Source organism: Dysidea avara, chromosome 2 (genome assembly GCF_963678975.1).
Source record: "Dysidea avara chromosome 2, odDysAvar1.4, whole genome shotgun sequence".
In the NCBI taxonomy this organism is placed as follows: Eukaryota; Metazoa; Porifera; class Demospongiae; order Dictyoceratida; family Dysideidae; genus Dysidea; species Dysidea avara.
The window spans coordinates 17950209-17966171 of NC_089273.1; the positions used below are offsets into that span (position 1 = coordinate 17950209).

The following is a 15963-nucleotide window of genomic DNA, read 5'->3' on the forward strand; positions in this document are numbered from 1 at the left end:
TTTGGTCTAAAACTTCTTGGGCTTTATAGGCAAGTGGTTTGCTTTGTACAGTGTATAAAGTAAATTTCTCTCTTAGAGGATTATAATAGGATTTTAAGAGAGGTGGTCTATATACACAGTTGGCCACTACAAGTTCCACATGTACTGTACATGCTTGTAGGGTTGGGTGATATTGAATTGTGTGACATGTGATTATTGCAATATTGCATGTAAAACTTGAAACACAACCACACAATTGGAATAGTCCATATGACTGCTTGTTTTCATTGCGAATTAGTTTACACACAACTTCTTTGCTAACAAGTTAACCAATTGACATAGTTAGCAATAATATGCATGAATTATATAAAATATTAGGTCTAGAAGAGACAAAAATTAGATGATAGTTATTGCAAAATGCGATAAATATTGCCTATGCAATAATATCGCGATGGCAAAATACATGTGATAATGGTAATGCGAGCACTTGCTTAGATGATATTGACAATTTATTGAAATATTGCCCAACCGTATTTGCTAGTATCAAAGGGGACATAGTCTCATTGACAACCATGATGTGTTCCCATGGTGTGGTTTAAGGCAGGTGAACACTAGTTAAATGTATTGTTAAGAATATGAAGCTAAATTGCATTCAGAGTTCATAGTGATAATTTAGTAATTAATATTAACATTTTTAGTCTACAAAAAGGTGAGTTGGTCAAGCCTTTGAAGTGACAAATAAAAGTTGAAGTGGACTAAAAGCACAATAATTAATATTGACCGCCATTGTGTATGGCTAAAAGAAAATACAACTGATAATCTGAGACAAGTTCTCAATTTAACAGTTGAACAAAAACAAATATAAACAGTTAGTCAGTTACAAACAGTATAGCCCTCCTATTCACCCTAACATTTTTGATGTAATTGTCTACTGAAAACCATAAAACGTCACCAAACAAACTCTACAAAATATAGACATGCAAAGCTTAATTCTAAATAATGGTACATCTTTTAAGTTTTTTTTAATTTTGCGGGCATACTTGAGTGCAACATGAATTCTATAGCAGTTCACTAATTTCCTGTAGTAATCTGGTTAAAAGTCAAAGTCTTTCAATTTTTTAAAAACAAGTCTTGAAAAAGGCTACCTCTATTTTGGGGACTCTAACATAATTATTTTAAAGCACTAGATCTTGAGTAAACTCTTAAATTTTGTAATATTTCTCATAATGATGTAATTTTGATCGGATATTGTGGCAAAACAAATTGAATACTAATTCTACTCTACTTAAAATACCAGCAGAAAAATTTGTGGCCTTCATAAGACATTTTAATTTTCCCTTGTGCTCAATATGTTCTTCCAAGTTAATCAATCTTCACTTATCATTAAAAATACAACAAAATAATTTTAGAAAAGGTCTCTGCACACTTCAAAGGGTGTGAGGGAGTGTGTGCGTGTGTGAATGTACACATGGAGTGTGTAAGGAACTTTACTCACTGTCTACCCAGCTGGTGTCAACTGGGGAAGCAACCCACCCATCAATGGTAACCACCACACTGTATAGTGCAAACTGTCCATGTATCACATGTAGGCAAGAGTCTATTATGTTTTTTAATCTTCCAATTATTCTTTCTGGCAATTCTTTTTAAATTTACTTAACAAAATTATTACTGTAATTTGTGCGCAAAAAAAAACAACATAATAGTTAGAGTTTTACATAATAGTTAGACATCAAAACACAGGTTCTATGGAATTTAGAAACCCAAGAGGCTCTGTGTTGTGGAGCATGAGCAAAGCGAGAGCGCTACTACAGGGCCTGCGGGTTTCTAAACTCCAAAGAACACTGTGTTTTGATGTCTAACTAATTTAGACCACCTTCACTGCTGCTTGTAACATGAGAAATGTAGCGTTCTTGAGTAGAACAAGCCCCTGTCAACTTGTAACCATGCTTGGTATTCAGCTTGTATCCAGCTCAACACATAATTGCCATGTTACAGGGGTGTAATTGCCTTGTTTTGTATCACCCCAGAGACAGGGATCTACTGAGACATGAACAAGAGATCTACAGGATTTAGATACCTGTAAGTAGCCAGTGAAATTTGAATATTTCACCTTCCTATATAAGTGACTGCTATATTAGAATTATGAACTGGAAGTTGACTGCTCTATTAGAGTATTTCAATCTTTTCAACCATTTTTATGTTTGCATTGTTTCAGTGTATCCAGATTTTAAATTTGCATCACACTACAAGACAAACTAATTAATCATTCCTAGAACTCATCCGATTATTCCAGAATATTCCCCAATTCTTTCCACTACCAATGATTCCTAAAAATATTCCGGTATAATAGACGCATCCCTACTAACATGACAAGTAAAAGTGGGACTTTGGGTACCACACCTTTATCTGTGAGATGTGGTACAGCCTATGAATGATTTAGATAAAATTAACTATTACTGACCCAATTAACATGTAATGTTTTTACTTGCACATAATCCACTGGTTAAACACCCAGTCTTAGCTATCATACGCATAGCAAGATATTTTAGATAAGGACTCTAGTTTGGTATTGAAGAAGAAAATAAAAGGTCAACACCTGCTAAGAATGGCTGTCCTCCACTAAAATTAATAATACAAGTACACGAAAAAATTTGGAATTTTCAACTAGAGTAGGGACAACAGTACATTGATAAAAAGTACTGAAACAAGTGCATAGGGGTAGTGAACAATACTAAAATACAGTTAAATAATAAGACGTGTTATATCCCTACTGTGCACTTGTTTATTTGCTTTTTATGGAACATGATTATAACCTAAGCCTAATGGTCATATAATGTTGTGTTTGTAATGTACATCATAGCTGCAATGTGTGAAAATGTATAGATAATATCAAGAGTACATTGATTTCTGCTGAAATACACTATGTCTCTTGAGTTGCGCCCTTTATGTTGGGAGTCTATTGTAGTAGGACACTCTCTCTTACTCTCTATATTATGTACTCTTGATAATATGTATCGGTTCCCCACTTTCTCTTCTATAAGCCCTACTCTACCTTTTACACATTTGTTAGCTATAACGTTGTTAACAATGATGTTACCAAATACGCTATGCTGTCTTTGTACCTGTCATAGGTTAGCTATACAGTACACATTGATCATCGTAGTGGAATATGGTGGAACACAACAAGTAATTGCTGCACATAAGGACGATGCTACTGGAGCGACTGACAACTGACAGGGAATTGTGAAAAAACATAATATGCAGGGTTTCTATGAGATTATGTATTTAATACATTATTATTCATGTATTTAACTAGACAAATGCTAAAAGCATTGTGGGGCGAGCCTGATCAATTGATGTTGATACTGACATTTGCCGGTCTGTATGAAGTAGCAGAAGTACCAGTACATGTAGGAATAAAATCAAAGTACTGTCCTGCAAATTTACCTTGATTCTCTTTCTTCAGCAGTTTCGGTCCGTCTTGTTGTCCTAGCCTGCTCTCTTCTTGTCCTGAGGCTCTCTTCTATTTCTGACTGACTCTGCTGTAATCTTATAGTAGTACATCTATTCCTATCATACTCTCTGCGCCTAGCCAATCTATACAAAATGGTTGAGTAATTCTACTAGAGTTGTAAAGTGATTATATTAAACCTTGCATCTCTTTGTTCAGGTGTTTCTGTCTGTCTGCGAATTCGGTCGCGCTCTCTCCTTCTTCGTAGCCTCTCTTCTCGTGCTTCATCAGTCTCCACATTACTTGCCATGTGGCACAATCTGCACACGTGGTAGCATGGACTGGTAAATTCTTGTTCGCTATCCGTATACGTGACGCTCGTACATACCTTGGACCGCTACATTCTCGTTTGCCATCCGTGTTTGTGACGCTCGTACATACGTTCTACCGTTACATTCTCGTTCAACATCGTAAACGTGACGCTCGTACATACGATGATCGCCGCATTTGATCGTTCACTATGTCCGTATACTTGACGCTCGTACACACGGGTTTGACCAGCTAGTGTGGGGCTCGCTCAGGCTCGCCCCAATTAGAAGTTTTGTATCTGCATTCTTACACTTAATAGTGTTAACAGCTTTAGATAGTTATTTGACTATTCCAATCATGTATGTATATGGTTTTGCTGACTGTGTAGACAATAGTAAGCACATGCAAGGATACATAAAGAAGTGTTAAATAGGATATTGAGTAATCAGCATTGTCATGATGAATTTGAAACATAACATGCCTAATATATAGTACAAGATCTAGATGCAAGTGCCAAACCTCTGGTATACCAGCCAGCAATGTAAGACTGGACCCTTCCACATACTTATGGTTGCACACATTAGTATATGTATAGCTGCTATATAGTCATAATATATTCTATATGCAGAGTTTATGAACAATTATCTTGCACGAATACCATTTTACAAGCAGTCCTTTTCCTTGTGGCAGGTGACATGTGGTCTACAAAGGAGTCAAACAATTTTGTAAAGGTTTCGACAATTTGTAAACATGTTTCTTTTTGCTGTATAAGACCTTCACACATAGCATCCACACATACATGAATTTGGGATTCAGTCGGTGGCTTAAGCAAGTACCTACAGCAACAGGAAGAATGTTTGAATTAAGCAAGATATTAACGTAATACAACAATAGCATACCTGTGTTTAGATGCCTTGCACAACTCTTCTATATTATTAAAGTAGTACTTGCTTGAGGAAGATCTAGTATTAGCTTGTGATTTTTGTACATCTTTATGTTAGCATGTTTTAGAACTACAGCTACATCTTCCCGGGATTTCTCCAAATCTTTATGGTAGCATGTTTTAGGGCATTCAGCTGCCTCTTCCCGGGATTTCTCCAAATCTTTATGATAGCATGTTTTAGAGCATTCAGCTGTGTTTTCCTGAGACTTTTCCAAATCTCTATGGTAGCACGCTTTAGAGCGTTCAGCTGTACCTTCCAGAGATTTTTCCAAATCTTTATGGTAACATGCTCTAGAATGGTCAGCTGTATTTTTACAAGATTTGTCCACATCTTTATCATAAGAAGCTTTGGTGCTTTCAGTGGATTTCATACATGAACCTGTCACATGTTTGTAATATTCATCAAGATGGCGCTGTGATCTGTCTTCACTGCTGTAGTTTTCCTTTTATTTAAGAGTATGTCATCTTTGTGAGCTTCATAATAGGCATTATTTTACTTTTCCTTCTGTTCCTCCGTGCCGCTTCCTTTGAAGGCATTATCACTTCAAATATTACCTCAGAAAAAACACACAAAGCAATAATGACAATAAAACTCTTCAATTGTTTTTTCTCACACACAATTATGTAACAACAAGATTAATACTTTAATAGCGAAGAATGTGTTCGTTGCAAAGAAATGCGTTTAAAAACGCAAGCAGTTAAACCTAGCCGCTTAACTTTGCTAACAACAAACACACACTGATACAAAACAAGATGTCTTACGCGTGCATTTTGTCGACGATGTACGATAGGTCCTGTACAAACCAAACGTCAAATCACAAACGTATTCTAAAAGTTTGGTGCGATAACACGTGTATTCACAATGATTACAGAAGCCCTATTGATATGGAAGCCCTACTGATGAGCAATGGCCACGATAAAGAAGGATCAAAGGAAAATCAGTAAGCGATAGTGCATACATTGTTTGTAGGATATTTAAAATACTAAAAGTTTCATCTCCATGAAATTTGAAGCATTTCCGCCAAAGAAGTAAGGCTGTAGCTGTAGCCAATTTTCCGCTACGCTTGACTGAACGCATCAGGCAGGCAGGCAGGCAGGCAGGCAGGCAGGCAGGCAGGCAGGCAGGCAGGCAGGCAGGCAGGCAGGCAGGCAGGCAGGCAGGCAGGCAGGCAGGCAGGCAGGCAGGCAGGCAGGCAGGCAGGCAGGCAGGCAGGCAGGCAGGCAGGCAGGCAGGCAGGCAGGCAGGCAGGCAGGCAGGCAGGCAGGCAGGCAGGCAGTGAGGCAGTAGAAAATTCGCGAAAATAATAATTTTTTAAAATTTCGTAGCACCTAATCGAAAATGCTTCTGGTCATTCTGAAGGCATGTTTGGGCTTGGTTATACCTGACCAATACTGTCAAGTGGCCGTGAAAGGTTTGCAAAGATGATTTTGGCTTGATTTATCTTTGTAGACCACGCCCACACCTTCGTTGTCCCTACCATACAGTACTATCATACTGTATGATATAATTGTATTACTGATAAAACACATAAAAATCCTTATTCACAACTTCATAATTTTGCTTCTTTGAATACTGTGACTGTTTTATTAGAGTATCTTGATCTTTTTTCATTTACAATCACAAAATTGCAAGGAGGGCTCCAGCTTCCCCCCCTTTGGGGTTGCTACGCCTATGGCTATCATCTTGCATGGCCTTCATGGCCAGTCCTAAAATGGTCAGACAGCTTTCCATCATTCAGTAGGAAGATAGTACAGTTTGAATCCCCACAATTACCTTGACAATAGTGTTGTGCACTATGTGCAAATAACTGGTTATTAACCAGTGTTGTATTGGTCAGCCAATAACTGGTGAAGAAACCTTTAAACTGGTTATTGCCCACCCACTTGGTAAACCATAAATTATCCCTGCTGACAAGTGTTAACATCATAACATAACCTCAAAGCATGTGTAAATATGTGATTGTAATAACTGTTATTGCAAGACAGGATGTTGATGGTCACTTTGGTATGACCCTAAACCTTACAGCAGGCTTGTTGAGTACACATTATTGTTATTGTTATTAGTGCTTTACAGTGACCAGCACTGAAAACATGTGCTGCAGCCTTAGGATTACCTAACTTAATTTATGTCTGCCAATATCACTTTACTACACACAACCAATTAACCAGTTATTGCCAATTATTGGTAGGCAATTAACCAGTGACAAAAATTTCTTAGATGTACAGCATTACTTGACAACACTTTTTTATTAAGGGCTTTACAACACAAGTGATGAAAGTCTGTGGGACAACTGGTCCTACAGCCGGTTTAAGGTCGTTACAAGTATGTTGAAAAGGTGGAGAAAAATCCATGACTGGACCTTGGCTACATGTCTAACTAAAGAAACATTTCAAACAATAGCTAGCTACATCAATCTTATTTATAATAAAGATCTAATAGGAGTGCACATGTTACAAGCAGTTTAGTGATACAGGTATTAAAGCAAGAGGACCTTGCAAGCTTCTTCTCAAGGTCCAAGTAAATATCTGTGAGCGTATCATCCTCACTAATAAGTCAGTAATCTTATAGTATACTAAACCCTTGAAATTGTAAGTACAAGACAAATATTGATTTTTTTTTTGGTAAATTAGACAGGTCTATACTGGTATTTTTAACAAAAGGTTGTGTCCCTTGTGACATTAATATGACCAGGAGCTCATAAGTGCCACAAGGCACAAACAGCACTTATAAGACTTATTGGGTGCTGCATTGTCTTTTCAATATTGAGACTTTTCCCACCAAAACAACTGGCTGATATTGATACCAGTCAGTTACCATTACACAGTAGAGGCTGTAGATTACTGTGTACAGCTCATATGCCAGTTGGAGGTGAACTTCATACATTGTACACAAGACTACTACAGTACATGTATGAGTGGAGCCAGTATAATACAGGAGTATGGACACCTTGGGACCAACCAATAGTGTCCTGATTATCAAGGTCAGTTTAGATACTTTGGGACCTTAATCCATTAATGGCCACGGCATATGGCAACATGACATCACAACTCACTCATAGAAAAAACTTTAGCCTATAGTAGCTCATTATAAGTTGTAAAATATGTTTCATACCAAGATGTGCTGGAACTGAAGTGGACACGTCCATAGATGTCCCATTTCTTGGATAACCAAATCCTTCCCAGACTAGTGTGTGTTGTTAAGCAATGCCTACAGGTTACTAGCAATGTGACAGGAGAATTTGCCTATACTACCTCACACCAACTTGCTGGTGTGGAATCACCCAAACTTGCCCACACACTACATATACATACAGTACTTACCATAATATTATTAGAACTTACGTAAGGATTCTGTGGCATTGACTCTACCTGAGGTAGGTGTTACTATGGCAAGGCATTTTACAACGTCCTTAGCAAATGACCATTGAGATGTTGGCTTCTTTTTGGGGGTCTCACCAATCATATCAGCAGAAACATCCAGGAGACTACTATCCATATCATCATTAATGCTACTTATGTAGTAGAGAAAAAATGTAAATAATAAAATGTTTAATTTAAATACTGTAGTAACTAGTGGTAACTGTTATGATGTGTGTTTAGAGGTAGATGGTGAGGGAGAAGAAGGTAGACGGAACTCTGTGACATTGTTCAGAATTCCAGGAGACTCTGACAATAGTATTGTCAATAGTCAGGTAACTAAGAACTTAATACTATAGTCACAATGCATTGACACATTCTCAGGTCACAAGCAGTGGCATAGCTACCATTGAGGCAACCGAGGCAGCTGCCTTGGTAAAAAAATACTCAATAATTCAGGCTGAGCAGGCCTGAGTTTTGGCATCTTAAATTTTCTATACTCAAACGTTTCTGGACAGCATTATTGTACTACATATAATAGAATCTATGGCTGTAGTGTATATACTAAGCAGGGCCAGAGCCCATGGAAGGTGACACAGTATGGCATCGGCTGGAACACTTTTCAGCTACTTGAATTTGATAAAGATCGAGATACTCTAATAGAGCAGTCATCGTAATATACTCTAATAGAGCATTCAGTATAGATTATAGCCACTATTTTTATTACACTGAATGTTAACTGTCTTTATCAAAAGTTACAATGCGTCAACTGCATGGCATTGTGTTGAGTTAATTGATCATGCATATCATACATTAGCAATTACAATAAAAAAATAGCCTCCACATGCCATTTTAAAGTATATTTTCAAAATTTTCCTTGATATGTAAGTCAGAGATTATCTCTTTCATGTGATGCTCAACTGCATGTGCCAAGCACGTCAAGCTAGGGAGTCTGGGAACATGCCCCCTCAACACCACAGACCAATAAAAAGTGGTGTGCATGACTGTCAGTGACTTCCACTGCAGTCCATGGATGGCCTGACCACTCAAGAGCAAGTCAGTTTTTGGTGTTGAGTACGGTATACTGTAGTATTAGCTAAGCTGCATCATTACTTATGACATGTAGAAAAGCACTCAGAGTCTTCTGAAACAGTTTCTTCCATCCAACCAGAGTCAACCTGCAAATGCTGTACTACCCATGCTTGAAAGTATTTGTGAATCAGTCAAGTCAGAAGCACATCCTCTCAATTAGGTCAGTGTATAAACTTTGCCTCGGTAAAAAATTTTCCTGGCTACGCCACTGACAAGGATGGAGAAAAGAATGTATGGAGTTGTATGTATAATGTTAAGTAAGTGGAAATAAATTTATTGCTTACCTTGTCATGTTAACCAAATTTGCTTTTATTTTAGTGGGTTCAAGGAAGGTAGCTAGTTGCAGCGATGACTTAGAGCTTTGAAGAACTGGTGACATAAATTTTATGGTGAAAAGTGTAAAAATGAAAATTATTATTTATCCTCCACCTCACCGCCTTCATGAATAGACTCTATGGGAATAGAATGACTGAAAAAGCAATGTGTTAGAGTGGAAAGGAGGCATATTCTTTTCTGTTGTTATGCATAACAAAATAAAAATCTGCAAAATGTTTGCAAAACAAAAGATAGAGCAACTACAGTATATAACAGTTCAGAAAATTTCAGTCTTTACATGTGGTTTAAAATGATTACACTTCCTTAGACGTGCATAGCAACACATTTTGATAAATTACAAAACTACTAATGAATTATGAAATACTTTAAATTACAATAACTGTTACATTTGCTACTTCTAAATACCAGGTGCATCCTTAACACCATCCCATAACAAATTAATCAATAATACAATACAAACAAATCACTTTAAGTTACAAATTAAGAATGTAACAAAATATTATAGCTTTCAAAGCATACTTGAACATAATACCTAGAGTTTTTACCCTCACATTATAGCACAAACCAATGCTGGGTTAACATTTAACAAGTATACAAAACATTTACACAAGATGATCCATAACTCAATAACAGTTGTTCCTATCCACGGAGATTTGCCATTTAATTTCCAATCAGGACACATACGAGAGACTCATGTGATTAAGCCCATAACTGAAGTGAAACACATGGTGAGAAGTTTGAAACAAGGTAAATGTGAGTCACCTTGCTCATTGCTTTAGAACAAGCAAGCCACTGCATATTTAAACTTCTCCAAGCAGCCTAGTGAATAGACTTTTGATCATTTTGTAGTGTTAGGCTAAAGAAGTAACTTTAATGTTACCATGTGTACATGTGTTGAGTAAACAGGAATTCTGCACAGTGGCATCCTATCCAGGAGCACGTCAAATCCTATAGGCAAGGAAGCATGCAACTAACTCTGTAAAAAGCAAAATTTTATAAAATGGCTGCCGTGTGCTATAAAAAGTAATTTTATAAAATTCCTTATTGGGATATTATACACGTACTCAAGTCACATTGTCATGTTCTTAGCATAACTCAAACAAAGCTATGGAAACAAATTTGAATAGCACAACTAGTCTGGTCCCTTATGTCAAAATTTTGGCAAAATCATTACATGGCGGATCAAGGCACCAAACTTGGTATAGTTATTCCTCAGCACGTATAACCAAATTTCAGAGAGGGTACCATCACCCAATCCCTTTGTACCCCTAGTTATACCCTCATATTTAATCTCTAGTGCAGACAAGACAATTTGTTCATTTACATGAAAACAAATCACTAAACCATGTTATTAAGCTTGTTGCAACTGCTTTGTACACAGCGTGCTTTTCATTTCTCTGGTTTCTGTGGTGAATGAAGCTCAAGAAATTCAAGAAAAGGAGCGCTTTAGCCCTTTTACAGTGTTTGTAAGGTAAACATTCATTAATTGTTTAACATTGTAGCATAGCAACAAGTATCACACTCCAATTAACGATCACCATAATTTACAATAATTATGTTCTATTTTTATAGCTGCCTTCTGAAACTAGCTGCACATAGCTTTATGTAGGTCTTACTTAACACCTATGGAAGCCATAGACTGGGACTCATGAACTGTATGCAGTAAACACACTGGAAATTTGAAATGTCCAGTAGACAGTTATGAGTATAATGGTTTGGAAGTTCCCAGAAATTTTCTGGGAATTGTTGAAGAGTTTCACAGTTTACCGGGGTTTTCAAGTCCGTTGTCCTATGTATTTTGGCGCATGCGCTTAGCAGTGCAAAAGAAATGGCAGATTCAAGTGAGATCAGGTAACTGTGTGTGCCCTATTATGATGGATGATTGTAAATGTGGTAAAACTATTACTCACTGTATTGTTGTGACTCCTTTATCACCAGTGAATGGCCCTTCGGTTAGTAGGTTTTTAGTGCATGCGCAATTATAATAGGACAACAGACTTGAAAACCCTGGTAGATGCACCCCCAGTTGATGTCAAATTTGAAGGTGACAACTTGGCAGAAGTGCTTTATCAAAACAAAGCTAAATAGCACAAATCTTGTCATTTAAATTCTCTGCTTCTAAATTGCTTCAAAATTCTCTGCTTCTAAAATTTTCAGCTTCTAAATTGCTTAGAATTAGAGCACAAAGAGAAAGAGAGAAGGAGTGTGCCTCTATTAATGATCAAAAGGCGGTCAAAGCGCCATTCGATGGCAAATACTGTAAATGAAGAGTGCTGTATATTTTGTTCACTGCCATCTGGTAAGCTTCATGAGTGTGCAACAATGGAGCTTGATTCTGATCTGCAAAAAATGGCAGAAGATCTTCAAGACACAACATTGATGGCAAAGCTTTCGGGTGGAGATCTGATAGCAATTGAAGGCAAATACCACAACAAATGTCGTATAGCTTACCGGAATCAGCACAGAAGTATTATGTGGTTCCAACAGTCACATGACAATATTGGTGAGAGCATTTGTTGAGCTTGTATGTTACATTGAAAACAGTGTAGAGAATGATGAGTGTATTTTTAAGTTAACTCAATTGCACAGTCTTTATGTGGAACGTTTGTAATGCTTGGGTATCAGCAAGAGTGTTAACAAAACCAGGTTGAAGAAACAGATACTAGATCATTTTTGTGGTGAGTGTCAAGAGCAATCAGATGGAAAAAATTCTTTGCTTGTTTCAATGAAGGTTTAACAAAAGTTTTAAAGGAGTCAATGAAATCTCGAAATTTTGAATCGGAGGCATTTTTAATGACCAAATTAGTAAAAATCATGAGGCAGGAAATTTCTGACTGAGATTCTTTCCGTTTCTCCGGTACTTTTCCACCCAAATGCCAAGAAAACTCTGTGCCAACTGTCTTGAAGAATTTTCTCTCAATGTTGCTCAATGGACCTCATGTACGGAATCAAGATGATGATGAATCTCAAGCTTGTCTTACAAATTCTCAACTTGTGTGCTTTAATGTCAAATCGAAAAGATCTGCTGAAAGCAGTCGACATTTCAAAGACAGAGAAACTCCACTTCCTCTCTATATAGGTTTGAATATTCACTCTCAAACAAGGAGCAAGAAGCTTTTAAATCGTCTCCATAGATTAGGGATTAGCATTAGCTATAACTTTGTCATTGAATTAGAAAATTGTTTAGCGAGTAGTGTCTGTACAAGATTTGAACAAGACGGTGTGGTGTGTCCTTCTCAGTTGCAGAAGGATTTGTTTACAGTTGGAGCATTTGATAATACTGACCACAATTTATCTTCTACAACCGCTCAGGGCTCGTTTCATGGCACTGGAATAAGCATATTTCAATCCCCCACTACAAGTAATGGTGGAGTGTGTAGAGATCCCATCATTGTCTCATCACATGGTGATTTATGTAAGTTTTCTTTACCAGAACGTTACACCAATGTTCCAGCTGTCACTTGCAAACTCAGTGAGACAGTTGTACCTCAGATACAGTATCATGAAACCAAAGGCCGTTTAGAAAATGCTAAAGCTGAAGAAGTAAAATGAACCAAACATGCTACAGCATTGTTGGCAAAGGACAAGCTGGAAGTTGATGATTATGTTTCCTGGGCTGCATTTCATGCTGAAAATTAGCCTAATCTTGTTGATCCCATTTCTGTGGTTGCTCTTTTACCCTTATTTTATATCTGCAACCATTGCCATGGTCAAACATGGCATGGATGTTCTGCGAAAGATTACAGCTTACCTCAATCCAGGTCAGACTCCAGTAATGGCTTTCGATCAACCATTGTTTGCTCTAGCAAAATATGTTCAGTGGTCATGGCCACAGTCTCTTGGAGAAGATGGTTTTATAGTTATGTTTGGAGGTCTTCATATCAAAATGGCTCTGTGGAATATTATTGGTGATTTTCTAGATTGCTCTGGTTGGACAGCAGCTTTGTGTGAAGCCGGTATAGCTACTGCTGGAGTAGCAGATTCCTTCTTGAAGGTGTCACATCTCACTAGAACCAGACGTAGCCATCAGATCACAGCATTGGTGTTAAGCAAGCTTCAGCAGGAAGCTTGGGAGAGTGTGAGAGCTGAAAATGAAGAGGTTACGTTTGAAGAATGGCAGCAAACAATGATAAAGAATTGTCCCACTTTTCAGTACTGGGATCTTGTTTTAGAGTTTGAAATTCTTGCTTTGATATTCATCCGTGCTCATCGCATAAATGATTTCAACTTGTATCTAGAATCTCTGAAAGCTCTCACTCCGTGGTTTCTTGCCTTAGACCATATCAACTATGCACGCCGGATTCCAATTCATATTCGAGATATGGAATCACTTTCGGATAACTTTAGAAATGACTTTGAAAAGTGCTGGGTGCTGAGATAAACCCATAGCAAATTCTCGTGCATTCCAATTGACCAGGGTCATGAGCAGAACAATGAACTGGTAAAGGGGTCTGGTGGAGCAGTTGGACTTACAGAAAATCCAACAGCTTTTAGAAGATGGATGTTTGCAGGACCAGAGCAGGCTAGATTACTGACTGAATTTGGGAGCCAGTTTATGGAAGAGGAGAATAGTTGGTGCAAGCAACATGAACAAGGTCTTTCTGCTCAAGGCCTATTCCAGAAGCATGCAAACAGCATGTATCAAACCATGACAGGTATGGGCAATCCTTTCAAAGACAATTGTTTAGAGCTTTTAGCTTTGGATTCCCGTAATTGTGCTACAGAGAGTGTAGTTGAAACAGTTAGGAATATCAAAAGCATTGGAGAAACTCAGTACCAAAATTATGTCAATGTTGTGATTAAAACTAGAACTGTTTCAATCCATAAGCCCATCAAGAAAAACTCATTACTTTACTAAAGAGACAATCCTCCAAGCCTGCTACCAAAAGTGTACAAAAGATAGCAATCCTTAGAAGAGATTGTAATCTGTTCGGCCATTTGTTCATAACAAGCAAGTTTCAAGATGGTAACTTAGATGACTTCTTTTCGCATGAAAATCACCCTTGGCTTCCTTCTATTTCAGAGCATGGAAAGCTTCACTTGCCCAATAGAAAAGCAGAATTATTGAGTTGTTTGGTGGATCATTTGTGGAAGCTCCTATCACATTCCATGCTAAAATATTTGATGGCCCTGCTGTTGTCCACTGTCTTCCTACTAAGGTCAGCACATTTGAGGAATATGCCAATGAAGTGTTCTTGCCATGGACTAGTCAACAACTCTGTCTCTGTGACAGGATCGACATTATTTGGGATCAGTATGTATCTGGCAGTCTGAAAGACTCTACTAGAGAGAAGAGAGGCAGAGGCATTAGACGAAAGGTACAAGCCCAGACTAAGATACCATAAAAATTTTCTGACTTTCTTCGAGACAACACAAACAAAGCAGAATTGTTTGAATTTCTAACACAAAAGGTGTCAACGCATGAATATCCTAGTGCAAAGCAGGTTTACATTACTTCAGGTTAGTAAATTTACATGTATTATATGGTTTTACATACACTTAAAAAATTATACTTTTTCATGCTATAGTATGTTCACGTTGAGCTGAATCTAAACCAAAACAGCCAAGCTGTAAAAAAAGTGTGCGGCCCTCAGAAAGGCTATGGTGAAAAAAGATGTGAAATCCAAGGTGGCGGCCAAGAAATGGCTGTGATGGTAGGTTAATGGTAAAAATTTTAATAACGACAATTCAGGTGAATTTTTGTGCCGCTTCACAAAATTTACCTAAATTGTCATTATTAAAATTTTTACCATTAACCTACCATCACAGCCATTTCTTGGCCGCCACCTTGGATTTCGCATCTTTTTTCACCATAGCCTTTCTGAGGGCCGCACACTTTTTTTACAGCTTGGCTGTTTTGGATTAGATTTCATTTCTTTTTGTATTTGTATACCCCAAAGCCGGCCTATGGCCAGCTTTGGGACTTTTTAAACCTATGTTTTTTTCTTTACTACAGGAAGAAGAAAAGATGAAGTAGATGTACTTTAAATATTTTATCAGTAAATGTACAAATTATATATACTGTATGATACATATGTGACCGGATTTGCGAAAAGGGGTCTTCCACACACATCCAATTTGCCAACTTTGACAACTGATAACTTCAGATTGGAAAGAGCTATTGCCTTGAATTTTGGGCAGTGGTGAGCACCACTATAGCTGAATACATGGTGAAATTTTCAGGTTAATATGTTACTTGAACATTGAGTTATGGTCTCCAACGGTTACAGAATTGGATGTGTGTGGAAGACCCCTTTTCGCAAATCCGGTCACATAATATTATATTGATTACAGAAATCTCCATGGTGGTTTCTTTGTAACTGAACACTCTACAAGGTGACTTCTTCTAATTGCTCTCTCTACAGGGTGAATTGTTTGTAGCTGAACGATCTACAAGGTAACTTCTTCTAGCTGATCTCTCTACAGGGTGATTTGTTTGTAGCTGAATTCTGTACAAGTGATTTGTTTGCAGCTGAGCTCTTTACAGAATGGTTTC

General features: G+C 37.6%; 1 protein-coding gene and 1 long non-coding RNA gene across 4 annotated transcripts; both read right to left on the reverse strand.

Moving 5' to 3' along the window:
- Window positions 1-3313: 3313 nt before the first annotated feature.
- LOC136246734 (uncharacterized protein C05D11.13-like) lies at window positions 3314-3891 on the reverse strand. Of its 2 annotated transcripts, XM_066038298.1 has the most exons (4): window positions 3819-3891; window positions 3631-3750; window positions 3427-3576; window positions 3314-3359 (listed from the first exon to the last, which is right to left on the reverse strand). In XM_066038298.1, the coding sequence occupies exons 2-4, from the start codon at window positions 3738-3740 to the stop codon at window positions 3329-3331; spliced, it is 291 nt and encodes a 96-aa protein (XP_065894370.1). In that variant the 5' UTR covers window positions 3741-3750; window positions 3819-3891; the 3' UTR covers window positions 3314-3328. The 2 variants fall into 2 exon arrangements, with proteins under 2 accessions (XP_065894370.1, XP_065894369.1); XM_066038297.1 differs by having other exon boundaries at window positions 3631-3885.
- Window positions 3892-4176: 285 nt separating this feature from the next.
- LOC136246736 (uncharacterized) lies at window positions 4177-7270 on the reverse strand. Of its 2 annotated transcripts, XR_010696788.1 has the most exons (3): window positions 5180-7270; window positions 4639-5125; window positions 4177-4575 (listed from the first exon to the last, which is right to left on the reverse strand). It is a non-coding gene; the product is annotated as an uncharacterized lncRNA (long non-coding RNA). The 2 variants fall into 2 exon arrangements; XR_010696787.1 differs by having other exon boundaries at window positions 4639-7270.
- Between the last annotated feature and the right edge of the window lie 8693 nt (window positions 7271-15963).